Source organism: Electrona antarctica, assembly GCF_951216825.1.
Source record: "Electrona antarctica genome assembly, chromosome: 16".
In the NCBI taxonomy this organism is placed as follows: domain Eukaryota; kingdom Metazoa; phylum Chordata; class Actinopteri; order Myctophiformes; family Myctophidae; genus Electrona; species Electrona antarctica.
This window is the reverse complement of record NC_136797.1, coordinates 39,947,383-39,975,344: the sequence shown is the minus strand read 5'-3', so window position 1 is coordinate 39,975,344 and position 27,962 is coordinate 39,947,383. Positions and strand designations below refer to the sequence as shown.

The 27,962-nt window shown below is 42.0% G+C and overlaps 3 protein-coding genes across 8 annotated transcripts in view; 2 read left to right on the top strand and 1 right to left on the bottom strand.

Moving 5' to 3' along the window:
* LOC306940117 (serine/threonine-protein kinase NIM1-like) overlaps positions 1-27,962 on the bottom strand; it is an 805,056-nt gene that overhangs the window by 355,290 nt on the left and 421,804 nt on the right. The gene's annotated exons all lie outside the window — the stretch shown is intronic.
* LOC306939142 (uncharacterized protein) lies at positions 129-6,479 on the top strand. Of its 2 annotated transcripts, none has more exons than XM_079523655.1 (3): positions 129-585; positions 3,706-3,895; positions 4,650-6,479. In XM_079523655.1, the coding sequence occupies exons 1-3, from the start codon at positions 343-345 to the stop codon at positions 6,035-6,037; spliced, it is 1,821 nt and encodes a 606-aa protein (XP_079379781.1). In that variant the 5' UTR covers positions 129-342; the 3' UTR covers positions 6,038-6,479. The 2 variants fall into 2 exon arrangements, with proteins under 2 accessions (XP_079379781.1, XP_079379782.1); XM_079523656.1 differs by having other exon boundaries at positions 131-570.
* LOC306939661 (uncharacterized protein) lies at positions 7,903-15,389 on the top strand. Of its 5 annotated transcripts, none has more exons than XR_013791907.1 (5): positions 7,903-8,293; positions 11,836-12,007; positions 13,160-13,270; positions 13,535-15,057; positions 15,255-15,389. XR_013791907.1 is itself a non-coding variant. In XM_079524298.1 (5 exons), exons 1-5 carry the CDS (start codon positions 8,066-8,068, stop codon positions 14,336-14,338), a joined length of 609 nt encoding a protein of 202 aa, XP_079380424.1. In that variant the 5' UTR covers positions 7,903-8,065; the 3' UTR covers positions 14,339-14,454. The 5 variants fall into 5 exon arrangements, 3 of the variants coding, with proteins under 3 accessions (XP_079380424.1, XP_079380423.1, XP_079380425.1); XM_079524298.1 differs by lacking the exon at positions 15,255-15,389 and having other exon boundaries at positions 13,535-13,627; positions 14,334-14,454; XR_013791906.1 differs by lacking the exon at positions 13,160-13,270.

Here is a 27,962-nt window from a genome sequence, read left to right as displayed (position 1 = left end):
CATTTGAGTACTTTTTTCCACCACTGCATATTATACCTGCATTATATTCGATTCCCATGGTTGGGCTATATACCATATCACTCCTGTAGATGGCAGCAATGCACCTGGTACTCATTCGGTCTTCCTTTATGCGATGTGTGAAGAAGATGGGCGGCGCAGGCGCAGTGGAGTGAGGAAATTGCAACTCGAGTAACGCGCTTAGGGGATGGTTCATGGTTTCCAGTTTCTTAGTTTTTGACGTATTTATGTCATTCCTACCTATGACGAACACAACGCTATGCATATTTCAGTCTCTTGTATGACTTACTAACATTAATGCAACGTTAAATCTTAAAACAAACCATGTTTAGCCACGAGACTTTCCAGAGGCAGATGAGTGCTGTTATGGAGGCGCTGGTAGAAGCAGCAGTGGCGGAGATGAGGAGACTCCTGGACAAAAGTTCCACCATGACCTTCTCCATGATGATGCACAGGTCATGTTTAGTCCTCGACACGCGTGTGAAGAGCGAGGGAGAGGAGAAGGACAACATGACTCTGCAAGAGGGAACTAAACAGCTTCAAGCCATGACGGTAGAGTTCATAGAAGTAAACAAAGACATTCACAAAAACGACCACTTATTTGTCATGGTAACTGTATTTGATTGAAAGGCCATTTTGTCTCTAAAGCAGTCACGAGATGTCTTTTTGATTGGGGAATGTATTAACAGATGAATCTAGAGTTGCAATACACTCCATTGACACTCAGCCATTGATCCAAATTGCATTTCTGATCTGCTTGTACTTGCTACTTTCTGTCAAGAAATTCCCGTACAGTGATATTTTTTTCCTAAGTGGTCCCGGACGGTGACAAAGATTAAAACGAAATCAGATTAACCTGAAATCGTCTCCGTCGTCCTAGTAACTGCATATGTTCCATTATGGTCCTATACGGACCCTACAAGCCTGGCGTAGCTGTCCTCGTCAATGCCAACTTAAACAAAACATACCGATATGATTCTCGTTTGGATTAAGAGGCGTCGGGGAGACGGACGGACACTCGCATTGCGTTGTGGTGCCGTGTGTTTTGTTGTTGTGATTGTTGTTGAGAATCAGGAAGACACTCGCCTTCTTCCTGTGACTGTCTATGTACAACAACACGTTTTATAAATGCAACTATGAGTAAACATATGTGTCACATACTACATTCACTAGGGTGCAGTACTTAGTTTAGACAGTTTTTGGTTCATTCACTATGCAGCCCAATGAGCCCATGTAATGCGTCAATATAAACGAATCGATGAAAGAATAAATACATACCGTAAATAAATGAACGTTTGTTTCTGACGGGATTCAAACTTTGTCAGCCTAAAGTTTCCCAGTCATGGAGCGTACTACAGTGAGCCATTCTAGCCATTACATTTTGTAATCATAATCAAATCATAGGGTATAAAAGCAGCCATCACAACTCAAAACGGACATGGGAACTATTCACCACTGAATGACTGAGGCCCCTGGCTCTCTCTCTTCTCCTCTGTCTACCTTTCCTTCTCTATCCCTATTTGGTCTTTGGCATAGTTTTTGTTTTCAAAAAGAAAGATTATGTAGGCTACGATGTTTTTTTTCATATTTTATTTGTTCTCACTTTCTGATGGGCACTCCAATGCCTGACTTTCCGAAATTTCATCATATGCCAGCCAAGTGTCATCCCATCCCAGCCAAAGTCTATGGACTGTTTGTGTAGGGTAAATGTTTATAAAAACTCAAAACTTTATAGGATAGGCAAGAATAACGATCCTGTGTTGGTGATGGAAAGTTGTCGTGTGTACCTTGAATTGGCTTGATATGTACAGTGCAGTCATGCATATGTCAGTGAATTGACACTGATTTTGTGCCTGACTTGTAATAGGCCTACAAATATTAATCAAAGAACAAATGTAACATTAGCTTCAATAATTTGTTCAATATTCAATGATTTGTAGCACATTGGCTTTTCATACACTTTGCTATGCATATTTAGTCTTTCATGTTTGAAAACAAATCTAACCTATCGTGTCATATTTACTATTTCTGAGTAGCCTGTATAACAATGACTATAATGGTGAATTTAGGTGATGATGGTGGTTGGAGATGTTGGCAACCAATCTTTATCAACAGTTGTGTTGGAAATAAATGTGCCTGTGGTGAATGAGATCTCAACTTAATCTAGGTCCCATGTCCATTTTGTTTTCATGGCTGTACGGTTTTATACTCTATGATTTGATTATGATTGCACAATGTCGTCGCTAGGAATGGTGTACTGGAGTACGCTCCATGTCTAGTAAACTTTATGCTGACAAAGGGAGGGGTTCGAATCCCGTCAGAAACAGACGTTTATTTATTCATTCATTCATCAATGTGTTTATTTTGACGCATTACATGATCTGCATACTATACTCCAATGGTGATAGTTGCATTTCTAAAGCGTAGGCTATGTATTGTTGGAGATGGGGCCGATTCATACTCCTATTTTGCCACTGTAGTGCTGAAATGATTTCGGCTCGTCAGAAATTTTCAGTAGCACCGAAGAGCCGACTTTAGGACGGTACCCACTACCCGCCCCCCCGAACCTCAAATGACGTCACATTGTAGGCTCTACAGAGCCGAACCGACTTTTATTCGGCTCTAAAATAGGAGTATGAATCGCGCCTTATGAATCGCGTCACAGAAAGTCTTCCTGTTTAATAACAAAACATAGGCTACGGTTAAGGTACACATCCACAACGCAATGTGAGTGTCCGTCTCCCCAAAGATCGGATTGGCATTTGCGAGGACAGCTACGCGTTCTGTCGCCGTTAGAACATCTGCTCGTTTCTACGGTGACGGCTGACGCCATTTCAAGTGAATCTGATTTCATTACAAACCGATATGTCGGCCGCCTCACTTGAGTGTTTGTATTTTTTAGCTATTTTAACGCCACTATATTTCTATATTTAACTTTATTTGAACCCCTTTACATTTTCTAGGAAGGCCAATTTCAAAATTCAAATATAGTGAAAATTACACACACACACACACACACACACACACACACACACACACACACACACACACACACACACAATAGCATTATAGATCTGCTATTTTCACTGTTATTGATAGTTTTGAACAAATTTGAACCAAATCGTGTTTGGAAAATGTCAAAACTTTAATGTACTTTGTTAAAAAGAAAATGCACTTTGTAATTTGTAGTACTCTGAGTATTTTTTAAAGCAAGTACTCCAGTACTTAAACTCAAGTACAAGTTTGACTGAGCACTGAGCAGCTATTACTTGTAATTGAGAGTAATATGGAGAATCTATACTGTGACTCAAGTACTTTCTGTCCATGCTTCTTGTTAAATTCAGCATGTTCAAACTGAAGAGCAGATATAATTGCTTGTAGGTATTGGTATGGGATTATTTTTTATTATGTAAAGAAGGAAAACGATATGCACATCTCAGTTTTTAAAATACGGTACTGGACCCAAAAAGTGATCAACTGAAGAAAAAAGTGGAATGTCCGCACGCACACGATATAATTCTGCTCCCCGTCCTTTTTATTTCAACCTACCGGTATATACAACAACGTTTCACCCCTCCGGGCTTTCTCAAGTTACATTATTTTTATTATTGCCATTCATTGTACTAATTTGGCATACAGAGAATTGTCATAAAATGTTACTATTTTTTTTCTCTAACAACTTTACAGAGTGAATTTGCATCCCTCATGGAGAAGTGGACCAAAGGCGCGGTGGAGAAAATGGCATTGCTGTTAAAAGTGTCAATGTCCAAAGATGTCCATCCATGTCCTGCTCCAAAGAAAAGAGGTCGTGTCAAATCCAAGACCTCAAGAAAGATGGTCAAGCAAAGAGCGGGAACAATGGCTGGAGACAAAAAACGTAAGTACTGCAGGTATCCGGAAGGCTCGCTCCAAAACACACTCGTCCCCATTTGTTGGGTTAGGGATAGTTTTACTGAAGTTAAGGTTAGGAATAAGATTAGGGTTAGGCATAGTTTTACTGAGGTTAAGGATATTAATAAGATTAGCGTTAGGCATAGTTTTACTGAGGTTAAATTTAGGATTAAGGTTGGGTTTAGGTATAGTTTCACTGAGGTTACGTTGAGGAATACCTGGTGGCTGGATTTGACCCGGGGCAAGCGTGTTTTGCCGCGAGCGTTCTTCTACATTTGTACTGTAGCCTAACAACCCTAGAACAATTTAGGTATTCAGCAGATACTCAGAGTGATTTACAAGGGCAAGATCAGAGTAAAAGGCACCTAGTTAACCAACAGGGCAAATTGTTAATAAAATAAAATAGTGCAACAATAGCGAGTAAACATCAAACAATGCTGTAGGGTAACATTGTATTCACTTTAACCCATTTTGGGCGGGAACCCCTTTTGGTGTTATAATTTAGCTATTGAAAAATAGCAGATCTACAAGCTCATAGCGCACCACTCGGTGGCGAGGATTTAGAAGATTTAAAAAAAAGAAAATTGAGGTCAGGCCTAAATGGGTTAAGAGAGATACATTTTGTTGTGCTTTCTTTACGAGATCACTTGTCAAAGGCTCTTGTTGGAGTCAGAAAGTGTGCTTAAACATTTTGAACAGACATAGTTTATTTTTTATTTATTTGTGTATTTATTTTACAGGTGAGGGACCTGATGCCACACAAGAAGAAGGTGATGATTCTCAGCCTCGACATTTTGTATATATAATACCTGTGTGGCCTGAGCAGGGACATATACAAGAAGATGCTGCTGCTGGTGCCCAACCTTCAACTGATAAACGGGAACATCAGGCCACACAGGTAGAAGAAACACAAGGAGAAGTTGATAGTGGTTCACAGCCTTCAACTGATAAACATGAAGCGAATCAGGCCACACAGGTAGAAGACACACCAGAAGTGAGTGACGAGGAGGACGTCGTGGACACTGACATCACCGGCCAAGAATTAACTGGAAACGCTGAAAAGAGCAAGAAGAAAACAGAGCTAAAGTGTCCCTGTTGTGAAAAAACTTTTGCTCGAAAGTGTTGGCTCGACAGACACTTTTTGAATCACTCTAAACCCCAGTTGTGTTCTCAGTGTGGCAAGCGTTTCGCAACACAGAGAGCCTTGGACGGACATGTGCGGAAACACACCGGAGAAAAACTGTTCCGATGCACTGAATGTGGGACGGGCTTTGCCTATAAACATACATTTAACAGACACATGCAACAGCACAGAGTCAAGCAATTGAAATCGTGCTCTCGACATACATGCACATTTTGTGAGGCTGAGTTTCCAGGTAAATTTGAATTTCAGCGGCATAAGTGTTCCGCGTTGGAGAAGACGTTCCACTGTTCTCTCTGCCCCATGACCTTTGAGTGTAGGCAAAGCCTGGCTGATCACGAGAATCTCCATTCAGGAGAAAGAGATTATGTTTGTGAAATGTGTGGTGAATGTTTCTTCTCCTCCTCATCGTTGTCCACACACAGGGTAACTCATCTTCCGCAGCTGAGCAAGCGCACAGGAAAAAAGCTGTTTAGTTGTGATGTATGTGGCAAAGGCTGTAGTCATCAAAGTGCTCTCAAGCACCACATGCTTACCCACACTGGGGAGAGGCCTTATGCTTGTGAGACTTGTGGTAAAAGATGTGCTCACGCGAGTGCACTTCAGAACCACATGAGAATACACACCGGAGAGAAGCCGGGGCAACGCCTACGGCCGGTTTGTAAAGTGTGTGGAAAAACTCTCGGTAGCATGACCAACCTTAAATACCACATGAGAACACACACGGGGGACAAACCCTACAGCTGTGATCAGTGTTCCAAACAGTTTCGGAACCCGAGCAATCTAAAAAAACACCACTTGACGCACACAGGTGAGAAATTGTACGGTTGCAACATTTGCGGTCGAAGGTTAACTACGGCTCACAGCCTGAGGTCTCACATGCTTCTCCACACAGGAGAACTGCCGTACCTGTGTCCCATTTGTGGTAAGAAATGTTACCAGCTTCGTGAATTCGAGAATCACCAAAAGGTTCACGTCCTTCCATAGTCAGACGAAGTATAGCCTATAAATGTAACTCATTAGGCTGTAAATCCTCACAACAGAGTCATCAAAATAAGATCTGTCATTGATATAATGGTACACCTAATTAATGACTCACAAGGAAGAATACCGATTTTTGTCCAAACATTGATGATTACAATACCCAGAACATGTGTTACAGTGGCTCCTTACAATTCAGCACAAGTGCTTGATTTGATTATACGAATACAGGCAGCCAAGTGAATACATAACCTGGTCCTTTGACTTATAATAGATCTAGTTTTAAGTCTATACACTATAACATCACTGTTGGCGATTTTGTATGTTATTTTTCAGGAAATGGAAAAAATAACCTGTGTTCCAATAGAACTAATGTAGTACAAAAAGTTGAAAAATTTTAGCTCATTGGCTTTTATTTAATGTGATTATTAAAGTAATAAAAAAGAAAGATAAACCCTGTTTTTGTCATTTGTACGCAAACAGGCTTAAAAAGTCTGACTAGTTTTCTTTGGTTGTTTCCGTTTAGTTTTTCCGGCTCCAGTTGCCTTGTGTTAAGGGCAGTGAAATTTATTTTTGGAACATTCACATAAGAATCATGTCCTGAACCTGAACAATAGCTGGGAAAGTGCATCATTATCTGTGTACAAGAATTTCTCTGCTCTATACAGCTTTAAGCTGTTATAAGTAAGTCAAGTTAAGTTGTAACTTGTTATAAATTATTTTAATGTGGGTATTTAATAATTCACAGATGCATTATCTGAATACAAAATGTCCACATAAAGTGGTGGAAGCACATGGAACTATTCCAGCTGTATTAGCTTTTGTCTAGTTTAAAGGAAGAGGATAACCCAGAATTGTATTCTTATTTGTATAGTGTTGGGTTTCAGTGATTTGACTGGCTACAGGAGTAGGCTACTGGGCAGTGTTATGAAGTGGGCCCTGTAGGCTACATTCTGTATGTATCTTAACTAATTAATAGCCGGGGAGCCACAGGCCCAAAAGCTCAAGGAATAGACATTCACCTGTGATGTCATGACATACTTTTTATTTGTGTTTTATCTATTCACTTGGTCATTAAGGTACACAGAATGAGAGGTCTGCTCTGCCGGAAACATTGCGAAAAAAAGTTATGGCCATTTTTGTATATCACCATAGACAACATAAGGGAAACATTTCCAAATTTCATCATGCTTTAAGTAGCATGTGACATGTCAAACTAGGGGTTTTTCATGATTCTGAATCCATTCCAAGCATTAGTTTTGCACGAAAAACACTCCTTGGCCTAAATTCGGCCATAGCCACATATTGCAATGGGTCTGGTCTACAAGATTCGATACAGCACCAAGATACCCATGTACCTGTCTAAATACTTCCTTAATGTCCATACCCACAACACCAGAGGGAGTTCAACAAACCGTGTGCAACCTAGATTCGGCACGAACAAAGGACTAAATTAATTTCGCACCTATGCCACAAAAATGTGGAACGCCCTACCAACTGTCATTGAGACATGTGGATCCCTTGACTGCTTCAAAACCGCTCTCAAAGGGCACCTACGGACGTCTGCAATTCGAAACTGGCCCCTGTAAAATCTGAATCCCCCACCCACCCCTTTGGCTTTTTACCCTCACTGTATATGTTTTCCCCCCTTTTTACCTCTTTTATGATGATTTCCAGTTTTTGGCTATATAGAAGTGTATATTTGTACCAATATGCATATCCACCACTGCATATTACCTGCATTATTTTCTATTCCCATGGTTGGTAATAACCAAAACCATATCACTCCTGTAGATGGCGGCAATGCATGCACCTGGTACTAATTTATGTGTGAAGAAGAACATGGGCGGCGCAGGCGCAGTGGAGTGAGGAAGTTGCAACTGTCAACATTAACCATAGAGTAATAAAAGGACATTGACAGCTATATTTAGCTGTATTTATGTCATTCCTACCTATGACGAGCACAACGCTATGTATATTTGAGTATCTTATGACTTACTAACATTAATACAACGTTAAATCTTAAAACAAACCATGTTTAGCCACGAGACTTTCCAGGGGCAGATGAGTGCTGTTATGGAGGCGCTGGTAGAAGCAGCAGTGACGGAGATGAGGAGACTCCTGGACGAATGTTCCACCATGACCTTCTCGTACAGATCATGTTTAGTCATCGACACGCATGGGGAGAGCCGCAAGAGCGAGGAAGAGGAGAAGGACAAATTGACTCTGCAAGAGGGAACCCAACAGCTTCAAGCCATGACGGTAGCTGCAGACTCCCATCTAAAAAGAGTTTGTGCCAGGGAGGGACGTGAGGGATGTGTTCTCAGTATTATTCCAAACCCCTGGAATGCCCAAAGCCCCTGGGTCTATAGTTGCCCAATTTGAAAACCATACTAATGACTGCTACCATCTCTGTCATCTGGCCCCTCGTCCCATATCAGTGTCGACTCTATGGTCTCTGCTTGTCTGATTATTTGTAAAGTATCTTGAGAGACAATTTTGTTAATGACGTTTAGAATATTTAGAACACTTTCCTGAGGGTCTTTATGTGTGTAATATGTGGTTTTAGATATTTTAGATTTTAGCAGTGAGCCCAGTGTCTGGACACTGGGCTTCCTGGACTACAATTCCCATAATACTTTGGTGCACTGCTCCTCCTTGTGGATAGGGGGAGGGCCTTAGAGTATATATGAATAGAGACGTCACCCGAGTTCTCCTCCCATCCACTTGCATTAAGTTGCTCAAAAGCGCATGAGGCGATTTCACTCCTCCTTCCTTGTAGGAACAGAGTGCATTCTGGGATTGATTGGGCCAAACATGAACGTGCTGCCATTGCACTGAAACCGCGTTCACGTGTCATCATGAACGTGCGCAATGATAGTCAACGGACCAGCGCGTTCATGTGTTTGGCCCATGCTGCAATACCAAATTTGGCCACTATGTCCATTGCGCCTCAGGGTTTCCTCTGAGTGCCGTCTCTATTCATATATACTCTAAGGGGAGGGCTGTCTGAGACATGTAGTCCAGGAAGTAAGTGAGCCCAGTACGCATGATGCGTTATGTATCCCACCGCAGTTCTAGGAAAGCCCTGCTGTGATTGGCCAGTAGTCGTTGTGATTGACAGTTCTCGTTTTTGCGACCAGTCATTAGTCCTACAACTACAACCTATCTCAAACCCTCACCCTAAACCTAACCTCCCACGGGGCAGCACACCTAAACCTAACCATAACCAATGACTAGTCTAAACTAAGTATGCACCCCCCTAAACCTAACCCGAACGGCCTAACCTCAGTAAAACGATGCCTTCCCGGGAGCCAATCAGACACATAGTGAGCCGGGTCTACCTTAGAACGTTGGTGGGATTCATAATCACGCGTCCATGACATCAGAGACACTGGGCTCACTGCTAAAATCTAAAATATCTAAAACAACATATCACATTTTATACACGAGTACAGCATCTTGCAATGGGTCTGGTCCACAAGATTCGATACACCACCAAGATACCCATGTACCTGTCTAGATACTTCCTTAATGTTAACGAAGTCCACACCCACAACACCAGAGGGAGTGCAACGAACCATGTACAACCCAGATTCGGCACAAACAAGGGACTAAATTATTTTCGCTCCTATGCCACCAAAATGTGGAACGTCATTAAGACATGCAAATCCCTTGACTCCTTCAAAACCGCTCTCAAAGGGCACCTATGGACGGCTGCAATTCTAAACTGGCCCCCGTAAAATCCCCCCCCACCGCCCCCCCCCCCCCCCCATTTTCCCTTTTTACCTCCTTTATGATGAATTCCTGTTCTGTTCTTTGACTATATAGAAGTGTCTATTTGTACGTCTCTAAATGTTTTGATGAATTGAACATGGTGGACCCTCTTGTAAACAAGTGTAATGCTTAATTGGGTCGTCCACTCACAGTTAACAGTCTTTGTATTGAGTTTGTGCTTGAAATGTACTGTAATTCTGCAAACTGTTAATAAATATTTCAATCAATCAAAAACACACAGACCCCCAGGAAAGTGTCCTAAATCTTCTAAACGTCCCTTTAAGACAGAACCTCATTTTGTGATACAAAATATCCAGCCAATGTTCAACATCACACTTAACAATGCTAAAAGAGAACTACTTCACCAACCAACTACCTCAAGACATGGTTTTCATATAGTAGTTCATGAGATGTCTATGATTCCATATAACCTTTTAAAATGTTGCGTCAGCTCGTAAAGACCTCCACAGCTCATTTACTCACTGCATGCCAGGATGACATCTCACAGTGGATGTCTTGTCTTCATCAAGCTGAACCCCCAGACAAGACTGAGCTTCTCTTCTTCCCAGCTAAGTCCTGCCCCATGCAGGAGCTAACTATTTCCATATAGTCCAGCAGCGGGGGGTGTGGAGTGGGAAATTTGGTATATCGTTTTTTTATTGACCTAAAATATTGTCTACTACAGCTCCATCTCAATAAATTAGAATATTGTGTAAAAGTTCATTTTCTAACGTAATATAATTCAAAAAGTGAAACTTTCACATATTCTCAATTCATTGTGCATAAAGTGAAGTATTTAAAACCTTGTTTTAATCTTGATGACTATGGCGTACAGGTCATGAAAATTTAAAAATCTCAATGAATTAGAATATTTTACAAGGCCACTAAAAAAAAAATTAAACGAGAAATGTCGACCATCTGAAAAGTATATTAATGTATGCAGTTAATACTTCGTCTTTGGCTACTTTTGAACAAATTATTTCATCAATGGGGCGTGGCATGGAGGTGATCAGCCTGTGGCACTGTTGAGGTGTTATGGATAACCAGGTTTGCTTTGATAATAGCCGTAAATTAATTTGTACTCAAGTCCAGAGTCTCAACACAACCATCTATTATCATATGTTACAGCACTGTGCCACCGTACATTGACAAGCTTTATGTTGATGCTGATCTTCATTTTCCAGCAGCACTTGGCACCTGCCCACAGAGCTAAAACTACTAGTAACTGGTGTACTGACCCATGGTATTACTGTGCTTAACTGACCAGCCAACTGGCCTGACCTGAACCCCAAAGAGAATCTATAGGTTGTATTGTCAAGAGGAAGGTGTGAGACATAAGGCTGAACAATACAAATTAATTTACGGCTGTTTATCAAAGTAAACCTGGGCTTCCATAACACATCAACAGTGCTACAGGCTGATCACCTCCATGAATTAGCCCCATTGATGAAATAATTTGTTCAAAAGTAGCCCAGACCAAGTATTAACTGCATACATAAATATACTTTTCAGATGGTCGACATTTCTCGTTTAAATCATTTTTTTAGTGGTCTCGTAAAATATTCTAATTCATTGAGATAGGATTTTTAGATTTTCATGAGCTGTACGCCATAATAATCAAGATTAAAACAAAAAAAGGTTTTAAATACTTCACTTTATGCACAATGAGTTCAGAGTATTTGAAAGTTTCACTTTTTTAATTATATTATGAAAGAAAATTAACTTTTACACAATATTCTAATTCATTGAGATGAAGCTGTATACATTCATGAATCCACTTGCTGACTGGCTGTCAGCATTAAGCAATTTGTTGTATAGGGGTGTGACCATACCATGCATTCACAATAAGGCAAAATTGTCAAAAATGACAAAATTTCATCATGCTTTAAGTAGCAGGTGACATGCCAAACTAGGGGCTTCTAAATTCTGAAACCATTCCAAGCATTAGTTTTGCACAAAAAACACACAAAAAAGTTAAAAACACACCCTTTTTACACTTGTTCTTTCCTCTAACAATAACTTTACAGAGTCAATTTGCATCCCTGATGGAAAAATGGACCAAAGGTGCGGTGGAGAAAATGGCACTGCTGTTGAAAGTATCCATGTCCGAAGATGTGTCTCATCCTGCTCCAAAGAAAAGAGGTGGTGTCAAAAAGATGGTCAAGCAAAGAGCGAGAACAATGGATGGAGCCAAAAATAGTAAGTACTGTAGGCTAACAACCGTAGAACAATTTAGGTATTTAGCAGATACTCAGAGCGACTTAGTGCAAGACCAGAGTAAAAGGCCCCAAATGGACCTTTGTGGGTCCATTTGGTTTCATTTTACACTCTCGAGAGTTAAACCTTTGTTAAACATCTACAATACTTGATTTACAAGAGGTCGACACAATTAACACTCACGACGCCAAGCCGCTTCATAACCGCCAGATGACGGGTTAAGATTTTACCCCGCAGATCGCCATACCTGCCATATGGCGGGTTATAAGGTTTATATCAATTCCAAGCAGCCGAAGCTCAAAACTAACCTTTCGTGCTGTCCAGGCTGCTAGACAGCGCCTACGTTCTTCCTATCATGAGGATCAATGTGCGCGCACCCCATACGTGTGTGTACATGTGTGCGTGTGTGTCAATTTAACAAAGGTGCAGACGATCAGAAATCAGCAGAGAGTGAGAGATGTTTGCGCTATTATAGGCAATTCACACTGAGAGGGACTGAATCCGTTTCATTGGAACCGTTTCCGAATACGGTTGCCTGGTCCCCGATGGCCATGATTCACATTGCCCGAGATTCAACAGTGCACCCGGGTACACTTGCATAACACACTTTGATCCTCCAGATGGTGGTGTGCTTGATGACTGGTGCGCACGGACACTGACCATCAACTCTGCGACATTGTCTCCAATAAATCCAGACACTGCATTGCATTGCCTCTTTTGGCTCTTTGCCGTTATACTACGTCACTGTCAGCCTGCCTGCTATTCACTGTGTCAGTCAGTTCTGTGCTCCAGTGTCGTGTTTGATATTAGTTTAATGGATTCTACTTTAGCATTATTATTATTTTGTTTTACTTTGGAAACTATGCCAAGCAAAGCCCAAGAGCCACGTGTAGTCCAAGATCAGCGCGTACTGCGGTGCTGCGTGTATAGCAGATTCTACATAGCAGATCTGCAAGCTCACAACGCGTCGCGCTGCGACGCGTTGTGAGCTTGTAGATCGGCGACGGGCGGCGTTGAGAAATGAGCTGGTGTTACGCTTCGTGCAGCGTCTGTGTTTTTTTTTGTTGACGCTTGGCTCGTCGACTAGAGATCATGTCACGTTCTTAAAAAAAAACAGTCCACTTCCTTCTTTAGGTACGCATGCATTCACATTGGAACGATCCGTATCTGAATACACTTCAACGGTCCAGAGACCCGCCCCCCATGCGGTCTCGGGGACGGTTGGGAGATCCGCTCCCGGGAACGGTACGCATCATTCACATTACCACAACATCTGACAAGTGGTCCCGAGTCCGAACCCGGGACCATAGTGTGAATTGCTCTTAGTCTATGCCGAATTGAAGTGGACTCGGACCCAGACTTTTTTTTTCTCCCTGAAAAAAAAAACGTCTGGGTTTCCGAGGCTAGCGCTTTGTTGAGAACATCAGGGATCTCCAATATGGTCTTAATTTTGAACAGACGTTTGTTCAAAATGTTCTTTGTATTTATTTTTTTCCCTTTTTTTTACAGAAGAGGGACCTGATGTCACACAAGAAGATGATGCTGCTGCCATAAAACAAGCGTCCCATCAGCGGCCAGCGAAACCGAGGCTCTGCAAAAAAGGTAGTCCCGCTGGTTCACAGCCTTCAACTGTTAAACAGGAACCTCAGGCCACACAGGTTGAAGAAACACAAGAAGAAGCTGGTAGTGGTTCACAGCCTTCAACTGATGAGGTTGAACCCGCCTCAGAATTGAGTGACAAAGAGGACGTCATGGTCACTGACTTCACCGGCCAAGAATTAACTGCAAACGCCGAAAAGAGCAAAGAGAAAACAGAGCTAAAGTGTCCCTCTTGTGAAAAAACCTTTGCTCGAAAGTGTTGGCTCGACAGACACTTTTTGACTCACTCTAAACCCCTCTTGTGTTCTCAGTGTGACAAGCGTTTCGCAACACAGAGAGCCTTGGATGGACATTTGCAGAAACACACTGGAGAAAAACTGTTCCGTTGCTCTGAATGTGGGACGGGGTTTGCCTATAAACATACATTTAACAGACACATGCAACAGCACAGAGTCAAAAGTCAGAAAATAAAATCGGCTAAAACTCAGACATGCACATTTTGTGAGGCTGAGTTTCCAGGGAAATTTGAATTTCAGCGGCACAAGTGTTCAGCGTTGGAGAAGACGTTCCACTGTTCTCTCTGCCCCATGACCTTTGAGTGTAGGCAAAGCCTGTCTGATCACGAGAATCTCCATTCAGGAGAAAGAGATTATGTTTGTGAAGTGTGTGGTGAACGTTTTTTGTCCTCCTCATCTTTGTCCACACACAGGGTAACGCATCTTCAGCATTGCTGCGATGAGCTAGGACTGGGCTGCAGCGATTCAAGTGTCTTGCAAAGCCACCTGAGCAAGCACACAGGAGAGAAGCTGTTTACATGTGATGTATGTGGCAAAGGTTGTAGTCATCAAAGTGCTCTCAAGCACCACATGCTTACCCACACTGGGGAGAAGGCTTATGCTTGTGAGACTTGTGGTAAAAGATGTGCTCACGCGAGTGCACTTCAGAACCATATGAGAGTCCACACCGGAGAGAAGCCGGGGCAACGCCTACGGCCGGTTTGTAACGTGTGTGGAAAAACTCTTTGTAGCATGACCAAACTTAAATTTCACATGAGTGTACACACAGGGGACAAACCCTACAGCTGTGATCAGTGTTCCAAACAGTTTCGGAACCCGAGCAATCTAAAAAAACACCGCTTGACGCACACAGGTGAGAAATTGTACGGTTGCAACATTTGCGGTCGACGGTTCACTGCGGCTAGGACCCTGAGGTGTCACAGGCTTCTTCATACAGGAGAATGGCCCTATCTGTGTCCCATTTGTGGTAAGAAATATCACCAGTATGGTGAATTGAAGAAACACCAAAAGATTCACGTCCCTCCACAGTCAGATGAAGTATAAATATCAGATGAAGGAAAATATCTCATTAGGCTGTAATTCTGCACAACAGAGTAGAAATTAATATTTTATACCTGTAATGTCACAATCACTTCAGTTGCTCTAAAGGTGGCCTTACACTAGCCGATAATCGGGCATTTTTGACGCTCGGGGGGTGCCCGACCGCTCAAAGCGCGATCGGGATCGGCCCGATCAATAGCAAGAATGTTTGATATTTGCTTTGCCCCGCTCCGATTATCCTGTAGTGTGTGGTGCTATCAGATTTCAGATTGAAAAAAATCGGCTAGTGTAAGGCCACCTTAAGTCATTATGTGATGGACGATGGCAATAATGAATGTGCTTTTGTCACTGTTATAAATATTGAAAAACTTCACCAAAATCAATTCTTTCATGCGATTGTTAACAAAGTAATAAAGAAATAAACCCTGTTTTTGTCATGTCTTGTTATGGGGAGTGGAAATTATTTTAGAAAATTCACAAAATAATCATGTCCTGAACCCTATAAAACACAATGAAAGTGCATCATTATGTCTGCAGGGATGGCTGTGCGCTATACAGCGTTAAGCCTTTAATAATGTGGGTATTTAATAATTCACACAGTTTCATTATCTGAATATAAATGTCCACTTCAAGTGGTGGAAGCACATGGAACTATTCCAGCTGTATTAGCTTTTGTCTAGTTTTAAGGAAGAGGACAACCCAGCATTTTGTTCTATAAAAATTGTTTTTTTATGAAGTGGGCCCTGTGACACTGTGAAACTTCACCCTTTTTGCAAAAAAGATCTGTTAATGACGTTTAGAAGATTTAGAACACTTTCCTGGGGGTCTTTATGTGTGTAATATTTGGTTTTAGATATTTTAGATTTTAGCAGTGAGCCCAGTGTCTCTGATGTCATAGACATGGCTCAATTCCTGGACTACATGTTGTCTCAGCACACTTTAGATTCCATGCGAGGACAAAATAAACTGTGTTTTGCGTCATTTCCGGTTTTCTAGACAGCTGGTGGATGGAAAAGAAGCTCGGCCAGATTCCCGGAAAAGCTTGCCCCAGCGGCATTCTGCCGCGTGGGTGGAGCTTCTTTTCCATCCACCAGCTGTCTAAAAAAACGGAAATGACACAAAACACAGCTTCTTCTGTCCGCTCATGGAAGTTCAAGTGTGCCCAGGCTGTAAGACAGCCCTCCACATAGCCCTCCACCTATCCACAAGGAGGAGCATTGCACCAAAGCATTATGGGAATTGTAGTCCAGGAATGGAGTGTCCCTTTAAGTAGGATACCTTTAATAGTCATTAAAGGGTGACCTGACCTGAAAAACGTGTGATGGTGATTTGGTGACAGTCCTGAATTAATAGCAGTTGTCCCAAATCCTGTCCTATTTGAATTTTTATTTTATTTTGTATTTTCTATTAATTTAAGAATAGAGTTCATGAGTGTGTTTGAAATTGATTGTAAAATGTCCAAACGTGAGTCAACACTGCCCTCTAGTGGCGAAAAGTACAACCGGATTTTATGCTGAAACAAATTAAAATTTCTTCTGTGGAAAAATGTGTAGGCTATGCCTCTATTATTTTGTTAGACCATCATGTGATATTATTTCAGAGAGAGAGAGACCAAAGGGACTCAATCTTCTGCTCAAAAGCGCATTCTAGTCTGAAATGTGAACTAAACCCATCAGAATATTGTCATTTCCACAGAGTTATAATCGGCGATTTCTCATCAGGCTAGTTGGATGGTTTGTAGTAGCCTAAAATTTAGACTCTTGTAGATGTATTTATCGATTCTGACATTTAGATTGAAAATGTCAGAATCGATAAATAGGAGAGTCTAAATGTTAGGCTAGGTTTGTAGATGCCTGGCTGGGCCGGTCCATTTTAACCTGTAGTATAGGTAGTGTACTAGTGTTTGTGTTCTGTTCATCTACATATACAATTACACTTTCACTTCAGTAGGCAAGTGAAAGTGAAGTGGAGGTGGACCCCCCCAGGTTTAAACTGGTCCAAAAAGTAAAGGGTGGAGTGCAGCCGCAGGTGTGCGCATGACATCATTATACCGGAAGTTATGCGGGAACGTGAGTGGCAAAAGACATGCAAAAAACAACAACAAAAAGACACTTAATTTCTGGCCTTGAATGACAGCCCAGACTCGACCCATACAGAAAGGTCCTATCTGAATGCATCAAACGACCATGCGCATGCTGTCTGCCTCTAGGGACAACAACAAAATAAAGGACCCCAACGTCTCAGAAAAATGTTGCAAGATATAAACAGCCTATAGGCGGGAAACCCCTACAAGAACCAGTCTATATTATATGGAGTCGTTGGATTTTGCGAACCTCGAGTGAAGTTATGAGGTATTTTACCTTAGAAGGGGTAAAGAGAGCTGCTGTCAATTTGGATAATGGGTGAAGGTTAATGAATACATGGACATTGAAATGATGAGACCATGATGCAGAGAGGTGGAACCATATGTTGCACGCAGGAGTGCAAAGAAGAAAACACCGTTAAGGCCAATGATGTGATGACGCCAGACAGATGACAACAGCAAGTGTGTATGGAATTTTGGAGCCATGGACTTCCATATTGTGAGTTGCATTATAATTGATAGCTAACAGCCTAGCCCAAACATTTAGACTCGTAGGTTTTTTTCGATTCTGACGAATCTCTCAACGAGAGTCTAAACGACGAGGTCCCCTTTAAGAGGGCACGGGTTTACGTGTCTGCCTCAAAATCACTCTTACCTTGTACAAATGCAAAATCTAAAAATAGAAAAAGATTGCCCCACATGTCCGGTGGGTGTGCGGGAAACAATTACTTCCGTAGCGACCGTAGTTTTCAATAAAAAAATATTTTAATCCACTCCGTCCATACTAAAGTCCATACTCTGTCGCGGAATCTGGCGGCCATCTTGGTTTTCTCTCCATTGTAAATGCGCAACAGAACCCTGGCCACTAGGGGCGCGGCCAATGTTCTGTTGCGCATTTACAATGGAGGAGTATGGACGGAGTGGATTAAAATATTTTTTTTATTGAAAACTACGGTCGCTACGGAAGTAATTGTTTCCCGCACACCCACCGGACATGTGGGGCAATCTTTTTCTATTTTTAGATTTTGCATTTGTACAAGGTAAGAGTGATTTTGAGGCAGACACGTAAACCCGTGCCCTCTTAAAGGGGACCTCGTCGTTTAGACTCTCGTTGAGAGATTCGTCAGAATCGAAAAAAACCTCTACGAGAGTCTAAATGTTTGGGCTACTAACAGCCTACCTATTCCCGATAATTCTGTACGTGGTAGGTGGTGTGCGTCAGCTTGTGACATGGCTTGTGTTTTTGGCATCCTTGCCATATGCTCTGTGTGCACGTTTCTAGACTACAAAGTTTAAACTGTGGTTTGGCATTTTTCCATGCCAAACATTTTGGCATTTTTCCAGCTATAGCCTATAGCCATTCTCTGGATAGCACCTACCTATTCTGGATAGTTATTCTATTCTATACTGTGTTGTTGTCATAATTAATTTGGTTATTATGGCCTTGTTAAGCACCTGTTTGTCTGGAGTCTGAACCAGAGCAATTGAAAGGGATATCATACAACTCTGGTCTGAACATAGTGTGCTGGTACTGTCTGTCTGTCTGCATCACGTCACACGTGCCTGTGCACTTTTGGCTGCCTTGCCATGTTCTATTCTATTTTATTCCATTGCCTACTTATGCTCTTGTTAAGCACCTGACTGTGCTGGTTGATTGACAGCCATCACCATGCCTCTCTATTTGTGAATGTGTGTTGTTGTTTAAAGTGTATACCGGTATGGCTGCTGTTAGGCCTTCTTCCGTGTGTGTGTGTGTGTGTGTGTGTGTGCGCGCGTGCGCGCGCGCGCGTATTCGTGTAAACGCGCGCTGAAAAAGCCTGGTGTAGCTCGGCCGTTGCGTGCGTGCGTGCGACGTCTGGTCCTGTTGTCTGTGGCTTGATTGACTACTATAGCTTATACAGTATTTATTGTGTGCATGTATTTGATATAGCCTACACGCCCACATGAGTGCTGTGATATCAAACTTGGACTATGTGATTTAGTGTTGGACATAATTCAGCCTGGTACGGTCTAGTAGGGCAGGCTATCCTCTAGTCAGCTCCAAGCCCAAAGGGACTAATCCATAATAAAGAATACTTTCCTATTTGGTTGATTCATTAATAATTAACAGGGATATTATTTATAAACGAAAACCAAACTACCATTGAGCCGGTGAAGGGCCGGATCTACCATATGGGCACGTGCCCAGGGGCCCTTGGGCACCATCCCCCTCCCCCCCCCCCCCCTCCCAAAAAAAGAAAAGCTCCACAGAAATGTTCCTACTATTCCGAATGAAATAAATGGTGTCTAAAAAGATTAGTGTTTTATTGTTGGTGAGAAGGCAGCTGAAAAGTGCAATTGTGTGTAAAGCAGCAACAATGCGCTAGATTGGCTGTTGTTCAAGATGGGTGGGCCCACTGGGCTGTGTGAGGTCAGGTGGAGAGGTGATTCTGGTGGAATAAGACGTGATGTTCACCATCCAGCATTTCTTTTTCATTCTGCATGCATAGCGCGTCAGGTGGGTCGACATTCTTTCTTTAAAACACTGCTTACTATGTGGGTCAAATAAAAATAATGTGTTTGTTACTGCCTCGCTGTCACTCTGGGGTGGGGTAGGCGACCAGGAATAGGCCAATATAACGGCATAAAACCGCCCCAAAACGGCGCAAAACAGCCAAAATGTACGCGTGCATTTGAAGGGGGGCCTTCGAGTCTCAGTGCCCAGGGGCCCTCAGAGGTGTTAATCCGGCCCACTGAAGAGTGAAGACCATAAATGCCAGGGCGAATTTTGGTCCACCATCCCATTGTGCCATTTTACAACACCCATGGTCATGCCCTAGCAAAGGGAAACGCTTCTAATTAATACAGTTGAATAGCCTAATGTGATTAAGCTATAGGCTAGATGTGACCTATCTGCAGAGGCTCATACATAGTGGTCAGAGAATGAGGGAAGGGGGGTTGGGGGGGTTGTGGTGCATTGATACGAATCTAATGTTGATGTCCCAATTCCATGCCAACTCAAATGGATTTATGGTATTTAAAGCACAATACAAATGTTTCATCTCATGTGAAACCATCCACTGGATGGCAGTACAGGATAATATCCTTCCAGATACAGTGTTACAAAGAGAGAGAGAGAGAGAGAGGGAGGGAGGGGGGTGTAGTCTGCCAATATAGAATAAAATGCGTTCATTGTGCAACATATTGCACAGGGAGTAGGTGGGGGGTTTCCAGTATGTCCTGGGGTGCGTTCATAAGTTCTGTATTGTTTTATTGTGCAATTATTTGTATTGGAACTACTTTATGGGGGTGTACGTGTTATGTTATTGATTCATGTCATTTATTTATTCCTTTAAGTTGCCTGTGTTTATTTGGATAACACCATGGGGTGAGTGATTGGGGAAGCAACATACCCATAATACAGTTTTAACCCATTTAGACCTGAGGGCAATTCTACAAATGCCTTCTAAATCAGTAGTTCTATAACTTTTTTTGTCTTTCTCATAGCGAACCACCACAGTTGCTAACTCATTACTCAACCATATTGGTCAAAAATATGTTTTATCTACACCCCAAAAAGTGACCATGAATCTTTTGGGACAGATACTGCATATAGCACAATTGGTCAGCGCAAGGAATATATGATAAACAAACGTAAACGTTGATTTTGATGTCATAGGGTCGATATTTCTCCTCTTGAAGATTGCTGTCCTCAAATATGAGTAGGTTGGTGAGCCTTCATTCCTCGTATTAGTTCTGTCATTGAAAGCACATGTTTTAGCTTCCTCTGGGTTATTTGAGGCACCAGTGACAGCAGACAAATCTTATTGGCAGTGGCGTCACCACTCCCCATATCTCTCTCTCTCTCTCTCGATTTGTGGAGACATTTGAGTGAGTCCCAACATGCGGTCAAACGTGAGGCAGCCACAACAAGGTCGTAACTGCAGAAATGTGTCCTCTTACAAAGTTCAAACCTCACCTTCACCTCCCATGAAATGTGATTCCTGAAGAGCCTAGAGTTGCCTCCAGCCTGCCACGATGTGCCTCATGCTTCTAACTATATCAGGGCTGCAACTATCAATTCAGCATAACCGTTGGACCTGCAGTGTGTTAATACGACAAAGAATTCCGTGTTTTTCACAGGGATTAGGATTGTGTGTGTGTGTGTGTGTGTGTGTGTGTGTGTGTGTGTGTGTGTGTGTGTGTGTGTGTGTGTGTGTGTGTGTGTGTGTGTGTGTGTGTGTGTGTGTGTGTGTGTGTGTGTGTGTGTGTGTGTGTGTGTGTGTGTGTGTGTGTGTGCGGTAAAAATGCACAGACAGAGTGCATGGTGTGAGTAGTTCTTTGAGTTACGACTGATTTGTATGTGGTTGCGCGCTGGTTTGATGTGGGCTTCAAAGGTCAGGAAGGGATTAAACTCGCGTCGGAGAGTGATGGGCAGAGATGTGATGCTCCGGTTGGAGAATGTTGGGAAGCATATCGTCACTGTCAGGTCTCCTCCATATTTCATCTTTTTACGTTTCATGTTTGTTTTCATATACCCTATTTTATACCTCGTATGATAGTGTCGCACAAAAGTAGCAAAAATAGCCAATCCACAAGCTCGCAACAAAACGGATCTAGCTAGTTTAGTTGTTCTTGTAAAACTATTAAACTGTTTGAAAGGTTTGCCTATTAATGGGGGTGCCAGGTTGAAAGTGGTTAATTCCACCTGAGAGCGACGATGATGTTCGTTTGAAAAGTCATGGGAGCATATCATCTGGCCAGCAATGGTGAGTAGGGTTGGGATCCTTTAGGATTAAAACGATTCCGTTTCCTTAACGATTCCCTCTTAGCGGTCCGATTCCTTAACCCTTACGGGTCCATTTGGTTGCACAAACTCTCTGAGTTATAGTGGTCCTTGAAATTAAAACATTTGAGAACCACTGGTATTGTAATTGTATAGCACAGGGGTTCTCAACGTTTGTGGCCGGGGACCCCCGGAAATGCTTTGGCAATGTCTCGGGACCCCCGCCCCGCCCCGAATATAAATTGACTGCTACAATAACCTTAAACCATTTTGGGCGGGAACCCCTTTTGGTGTTTTAAGCATTGTTATAATTTAGCTATTGAAAAATAGCAGATCTACAAGCTCATAGCGCGCCACCGAGTGGCGCACTACGAGCTTGTAGGTCTGCTATTTTTGAAAAATCATGAAAATAAAATGAAAAAAAACCTTTTTTTTTTTTTTTTTTTTGAAAATAATTTGGGGACCCCCTAAAATAATTTGGCGACCCCCCCCGAGGGGTCGCGACCCACGGGTTGAGAACCCCTGGTATAGCACACGTAATCCACACACCAGCTCTGAAGGTGTGATTCAAAACGGTTCCAGAAACGGTTCCACATCCACATGTGATGGAAACGATTCTGGTTCCTCAACACACCAACCCTAATGGTGAGATGTGGTTTATATGAGAGACAGTGGATTGTCTAAGGGGGGCGGGGGTGGCCTGAGGTGGCACGGGCCATCCCTGGAATCTGAAGTGCCACCCCAAGGTGCCACCACGTTACAGACTTGTGCGTTCAGAACTCACTGTCTGGGAGAGCGCTGTAGTGCACCCGGGTGTTCTGGTCGTTTTGAAATTCAGAGTGCTCAGACAGAGCACTGCCTTTCGAAGATTCAGAGCTGATTGTTGGTTTTCTGAGCATCTGAACATTTGTGACAACAACAATGACGGTTGGATAAAGTTTTTTTGCTTCTTTGCTAGGCTACTCTAGAGTTTTTCAACACACATCTGATCTGTGTGTAACAAAAGAGGTTTATAATCATGTTTATACATGGGATGGGATGAATTAAAGTTCACGGAAATGGAAAATGTAGTAAATAAATTTGGTGCTCTAAGTTGTCAACCTCAGGGCACCTTGAAATCAGAGATTAAAATTCTCAGCACATTTACGAATGCACCCAAATATTTCATTTGTATGTTGCCACTGGTTTATTTTTTAATTATTAGTTATTAATGTAGATTAATAGATGAATGTAGATGATCTATCCACATAATAAATATTATTATGTGGATAGTGGAGACGAAAACTAATTAATGGGTGCGTGCATACCTCATTCTAGGAATGAAGTACGAATGTATCGTTACATGTATGCAACTATGCATGTAAGGATTCACTCAACTCACCATAAGATTCAAATCAATCGTTTTAAACACATTTCTTTCCAGCCAAATGACCGAAACATCGTTTTTTTTCCTCTTACACAAATCCAGTATTTTCTTTCTCTTTTAATTTTCTCCTCATCTCTTTTCAATACAGTAGTAGCAAACTATTAAATGACCAGTACATTTTTAATCAATTATCTTACAAAGATCCTGTATATTCTTCTCTTACTTCTCTTCTCTGCTTTTTGCATCATGATTCAAATTGCAATTTAATCTCAATTTAAATTGTCACCAGTTTGAATTTCCACCCCTAGTAGTTGTAGGTCAGTGCCCAAAGTCTACGTTCTGCCTCATCCATTCCCTTTATCTCGTATGGATAACAGGTAATGTAGTTGGTCAAATTGAATCAGCAAACATATAGACATTAGTCAGTTCCACTCCACCTCTAGGCCTTCCTGCCGCCTGCTGGATTGACCTCCAGTGGTGGAAAAACACTCAAATGTAAAAGTATAATAAACACTGCAATGTAGTTTACTAAGTAAAAGTCCGGAATTCAAAAAATATACTTTAGTAAAAGTACAGAAGTATTGGCAGAAAAATGTACTTAAAGTATCAAAAGTAAATGTACTCATTATGCAGAATATCTCATTTCAAATGTATAAACATCTTTTGAAAATAGCCTACAAGCTCACAATGCGTCGTTATGCGAGCTTGTAGATCGGCTATTTTCAAATGGCTGAAATGTATATAGGGTTTATTTGTAAATCATCTACAAAGTAACTAGTAACTAAAGTTTTCAAATAATTGTAGTGGAATAAAAGTACAATATTTGCCACTGAAATGTAGAAGAGTAAAAAGTATTGGAAATTGGAAATACTCCAGTAAAGTAAAAGTACCTAAAAATGTTACTTAAGTACAGTACTTGAGTAAATGCGTTTAGTTCCTTTCCACCACTGTTGGTCATTCAGTCACACCCAGTGATAAATGGCGTGTCAGTCGAAGGGTCACTGCCCTGATCATCCATTGGAGCCCTGTGCGGTGACAGGGAGGGCACCAATGGGAACCTGTGATGGTAGATTGATGAACTGGGGGGATGGGTGAACACCGGCCCAATCACCATGCAGCAGAAGCCATAGCTAATGTCCTCATGGGTGGATGGATAGATAGATATGTAGTACGGTACATAGATGGATGGCTGGCGGCAGTGTCTGGTGTGTTGGAGCAGGCCACTGTGTCACACCCAAATCAATGTGTGTTGTCTGATCACTATGCGAGTGTGCCTGTGTGTGTTTACTATGTATTACTATATCTGTGAGGGCCGTATTGTCTCCACAATACACTTTTCCTGCTCCTCACGAGATAAATGGTTGTTTTTATTTTTTAGGAACAGATTTCAGGGTGTGTGTGTGTGTGTGTGTGTGTGTGTGTGTGTGTGTGTGTGTGTGTGTGTGTGTGTGTGTGTGTGTGTGTGTGTGTGTGTGTGTGTGTGTGTGTGTGTGTGTGTGTGTGTGTGTGTGTGTGTGTGTGTGTGTGTGTGTGTGTGTGTGTGTGTGTGTGTGTGTGTGATCAATCAGTGCTCGGGCCACCTAACACTGACATGGAGACTGCGACCTTGGGTGGACACCATTAATTAAAGCTCAGTGGAAGCTGGCATTCTGCCTCTATCTTCAGATGTGAACCGGCTTCATTACTCACTGGCAGCATATATGGCACTGTTCAAAGACGTATATATGGAAATATGACTAATATTTAATTATGCAAAATGAATCATTTGCCAATGATGTAAAGCCAATCGTCTGATGGTAGCTAATATCTGCATTGTGAGTCGTGATGACATGTTGCACAAAGACAGATTAAAGGACCACTTCACCACTTTTCAACTTCTCTTCCTATAATTGGTCCTAACTAATGTTCATGATAAAATACCACCATTTTTTCCTACTCAGTCTGTGTCTCATAGGAGGGCTGTGGGCAGTTCAGAAACCCGTCCACCAGTGACATCATCGATGGTGAATCCAAGCTAATAGAAACGGCAGGCTTTCTTTTCCTGAAAAGTTGCAATGCAAAAGTTGAAGCCATCGTTATCACGATCATAAAAATCTAAATATATTTTAAAACAAATCTTGTTTAAAAAATAATCTGCCTAATGATGATGTCACTGGTGGACGGGTGTCCAAACTGCCCAAAGCCCTCCTATGAGACACAGACTGAGTAGGAAAAAATGGTGGTGTTTTATCATGAACATTAGTGAGGACCAATTATATGAAGAGATGTTGAAAAGTGGTGAAGTGGTCCTTTAACTACTGTAGGCTGTTTACTGTGGACGTGTGTCAGTTTTACTGTCTTCATTACTGCCTGCCCCATCATGCCACTGCATGCACTTCTCAGTCCATTTCGTTTTAGTCACATTTTAGTTTTTAGGCGTACCTTGATGGCTGTTTCAAGCTTGTGGATATGCTATTTTCAGCATGCATCCAAGCATAAAATGACTTGCCTTTTAGTTCTACTGGATGATCTCTTCTTCACTAGCCCCTTCTTAATATTTTAGTCTAGGTTTTATTTGTTGACGCAATTATCATATTTAGTCTTAGTCATCTTAGTTTTTATTTAGTTTTTGAGTTTTCGTCAGTGAAAAAAGGTAGTCGGCGAACATTGTTTTAGTCGACAAAGTTAACACTGCTTCTCAGGATATGGTGATTTGTATTGTATTACAGTATTGTATGTCTTGTGAATTGAATATATAGGACCACAATAAAAACAAGCCATGTTTGTGTTATCCTTTTATCATTGCTTGCGTAAATATACTTGCTCAGCTGTACTCTGTTTGCAGCCTGTTAATAAAGTATTCCACCAGTAATCAATGACTAAAACTAGACAGACGGCGTAGGCATATAATGGCACTGCAAAATCACCTCTGTAATACGGACTGAACCTCGTCATGTGATTGCACGTGTTTGGCAATAATGGAGAACGCCCAGTGATGAAGCTGTAGCTTCAGAATCAATGCCTTTTCGGAGTGAACTTGCCACGGCCCGATGATGTATTATTTTTTCCTGTGGGTCTGCATTGTATTGATTGACAGGTAAAGGTCAGAGTGGGGAGTGCCACCACCCTGGAGGTTTTGCGGTGAGATGGAGTGGTATTTCATGTGTGGAGAAATCAAAACAAAGCCTCTAAACGAGCCCCAATTGGCGGATTAATACTTGGCCGTGCAACGCCGCGTGTGCGGGAAATGGCCAACCTGCAAGCCCACAAGTGGGCTTGCGGGTCGGCTATTTCTTCGCGAGCAGCACCGTCGTGCAGCCGGAGGTGAAATGATCAGGCACATGGGTAATTGAGACTATTGACAGGAGGAAGGGGGGATGAACGAAGGTCTTCTGTCTGTGATGTGAGGGTTAGGAGCTAGGGCTCATGTCTGCCCTGACATTATTAAACATTTTTCATTTACCTGCATTTCCCAGTTGGATTATTGTCTCCACCAGGCCGAAGGCATGGGGAGAGAGTATGTTTTGCAGCTAATCTCCGGGAACCGTTAACCCGGTCGATGCCACACTTTGCACACACACTCCCTGGATGCCAACGATGAACCTCTGCCCCACATTTTCCAGAACGGCCTGTTATAGCGCCACCATGAGGCAGCTTTTCACATTTTTTAACCTAAAACTGCACCGATCTGCGTGAAACGTTGCATGCACACTCCCTAGAGGCTAAGGACAAACCTTTGACCTGCATTTTCCGCATCTGCCTTTTATAGTGCCACCAGGAGGCCGACTTTTGTAAAACACATTTTTTGATATTACTCCTCCAGATTCTGTCCAAAAATCTCACAAATCATTACACAGTATCTCTATGGTCATGTGCTCAAGTCGGATCTGTCCGATATTTCATATTCCATCCTAATTGGCTATAATTGGCTTTCACAGTTTGCAAGATTGCCCCGTTTTGAACAAAAGCCTCAAATCATGAACGCAGCGTGCAATTTACGTGAAATCTTTCACACATTTTCTTACTAGGCTGAGGAATATATCCCACCCTTTTCACATTGGCCTGTTATAGCGCCACCAACAGGTTGATTTTTGCAAAACACATTTTTGGAACAAAATGCCTCAAATCATCCAATTGCCATCAAAGGCGTATGAAGAAATGGCACCCTTTTCACATTGGCCTATTATAGCGCCACCAGGAGGCCACAACCTGACCTGGCCTGGTGGAGACCTGTGCCCCGAGGGGCACTTTTTCTAGTATTTCTATATTATGTCTCTGTTTAAATAAATAAAAAAGATGCAGAAGCTATTAGTATATTACTATATTATGAATAAATCACCTTTGATGGCCGGAGGAGGAATTTGTTTGTGAGGAATTTCTCTACTCCTGCATTCCTAGACTTCTAAAAATGTGAGCTTTTAAGGGATTAAAAGTAGTATATACAGTAAAATCCCCAGGGTTCATTTAACTTTCAGAGTAATACAATCCATTTGGTCAGTATTCCCTAGACTCTGAGTTACACAAAATGGATAAATTGACACAGAGGATTTTACTGTGTACAGACTTTGTTTGGCTGAAATGCTTGTATACTGTTTATCCGCTGTTGGTCTGTAACAGTAACAATTATATTGATTAGTTAATTAAATAATCAATTAATAACACATCCCTATTTTGGCCATATCATTGTACTGTATTGCAGAAGAAAAGTTTCAAAAAATGTAAATCAAAATGTAGCTGAGAGGGAATTAAAAACATCGCAAACGAGTTGGGCTCACCCCCTAGTGGTCTGTTTGCAATGAGTGTGCACA

Coding starts and splice junctions, on each gene's coding strand:
- LOC306939142 (XM_079523655.1), top strand. CDS start 343: ATGTTTAGCCACGAGACTTTCCAGAGGCAGATGAGTGCTGTTATGGAG. Junction 586..3,705: donor TGACGGTAGAGTTCATAGAA/GTAAACAAAGAC, acceptor ACAACTTTACAG/AGTGAATTTGCATCCCTCAT. Junction 3,896..4,649: donor AATGGCTGGAGACAAAAAAC/GTAAGTACTGCA, acceptor TTTATTTTACAG/GTGAGGGACCTGATGCCACA.
- LOC306939661 (XM_079524297.1), top strand. CDS start 8,066: ATGTTTAGCCACGAGACTTTCCAGGGGCAGATGAGTGCTGTTATGGAG. Junction 8,294..11,835: donor AACAGCTTCAAGCCATGACG/GTAGCTGCAGAC, acceptor ATAACTTTACAG/AGTCAATTTGCATCCCTGAT. Junction 13,271..13,534: donor GAGATCCGCTCCCGGGAACG/GTACGCATCATT, acceptor TTTTTTTTACAG/AAGAGGGACCTGATGTCACA.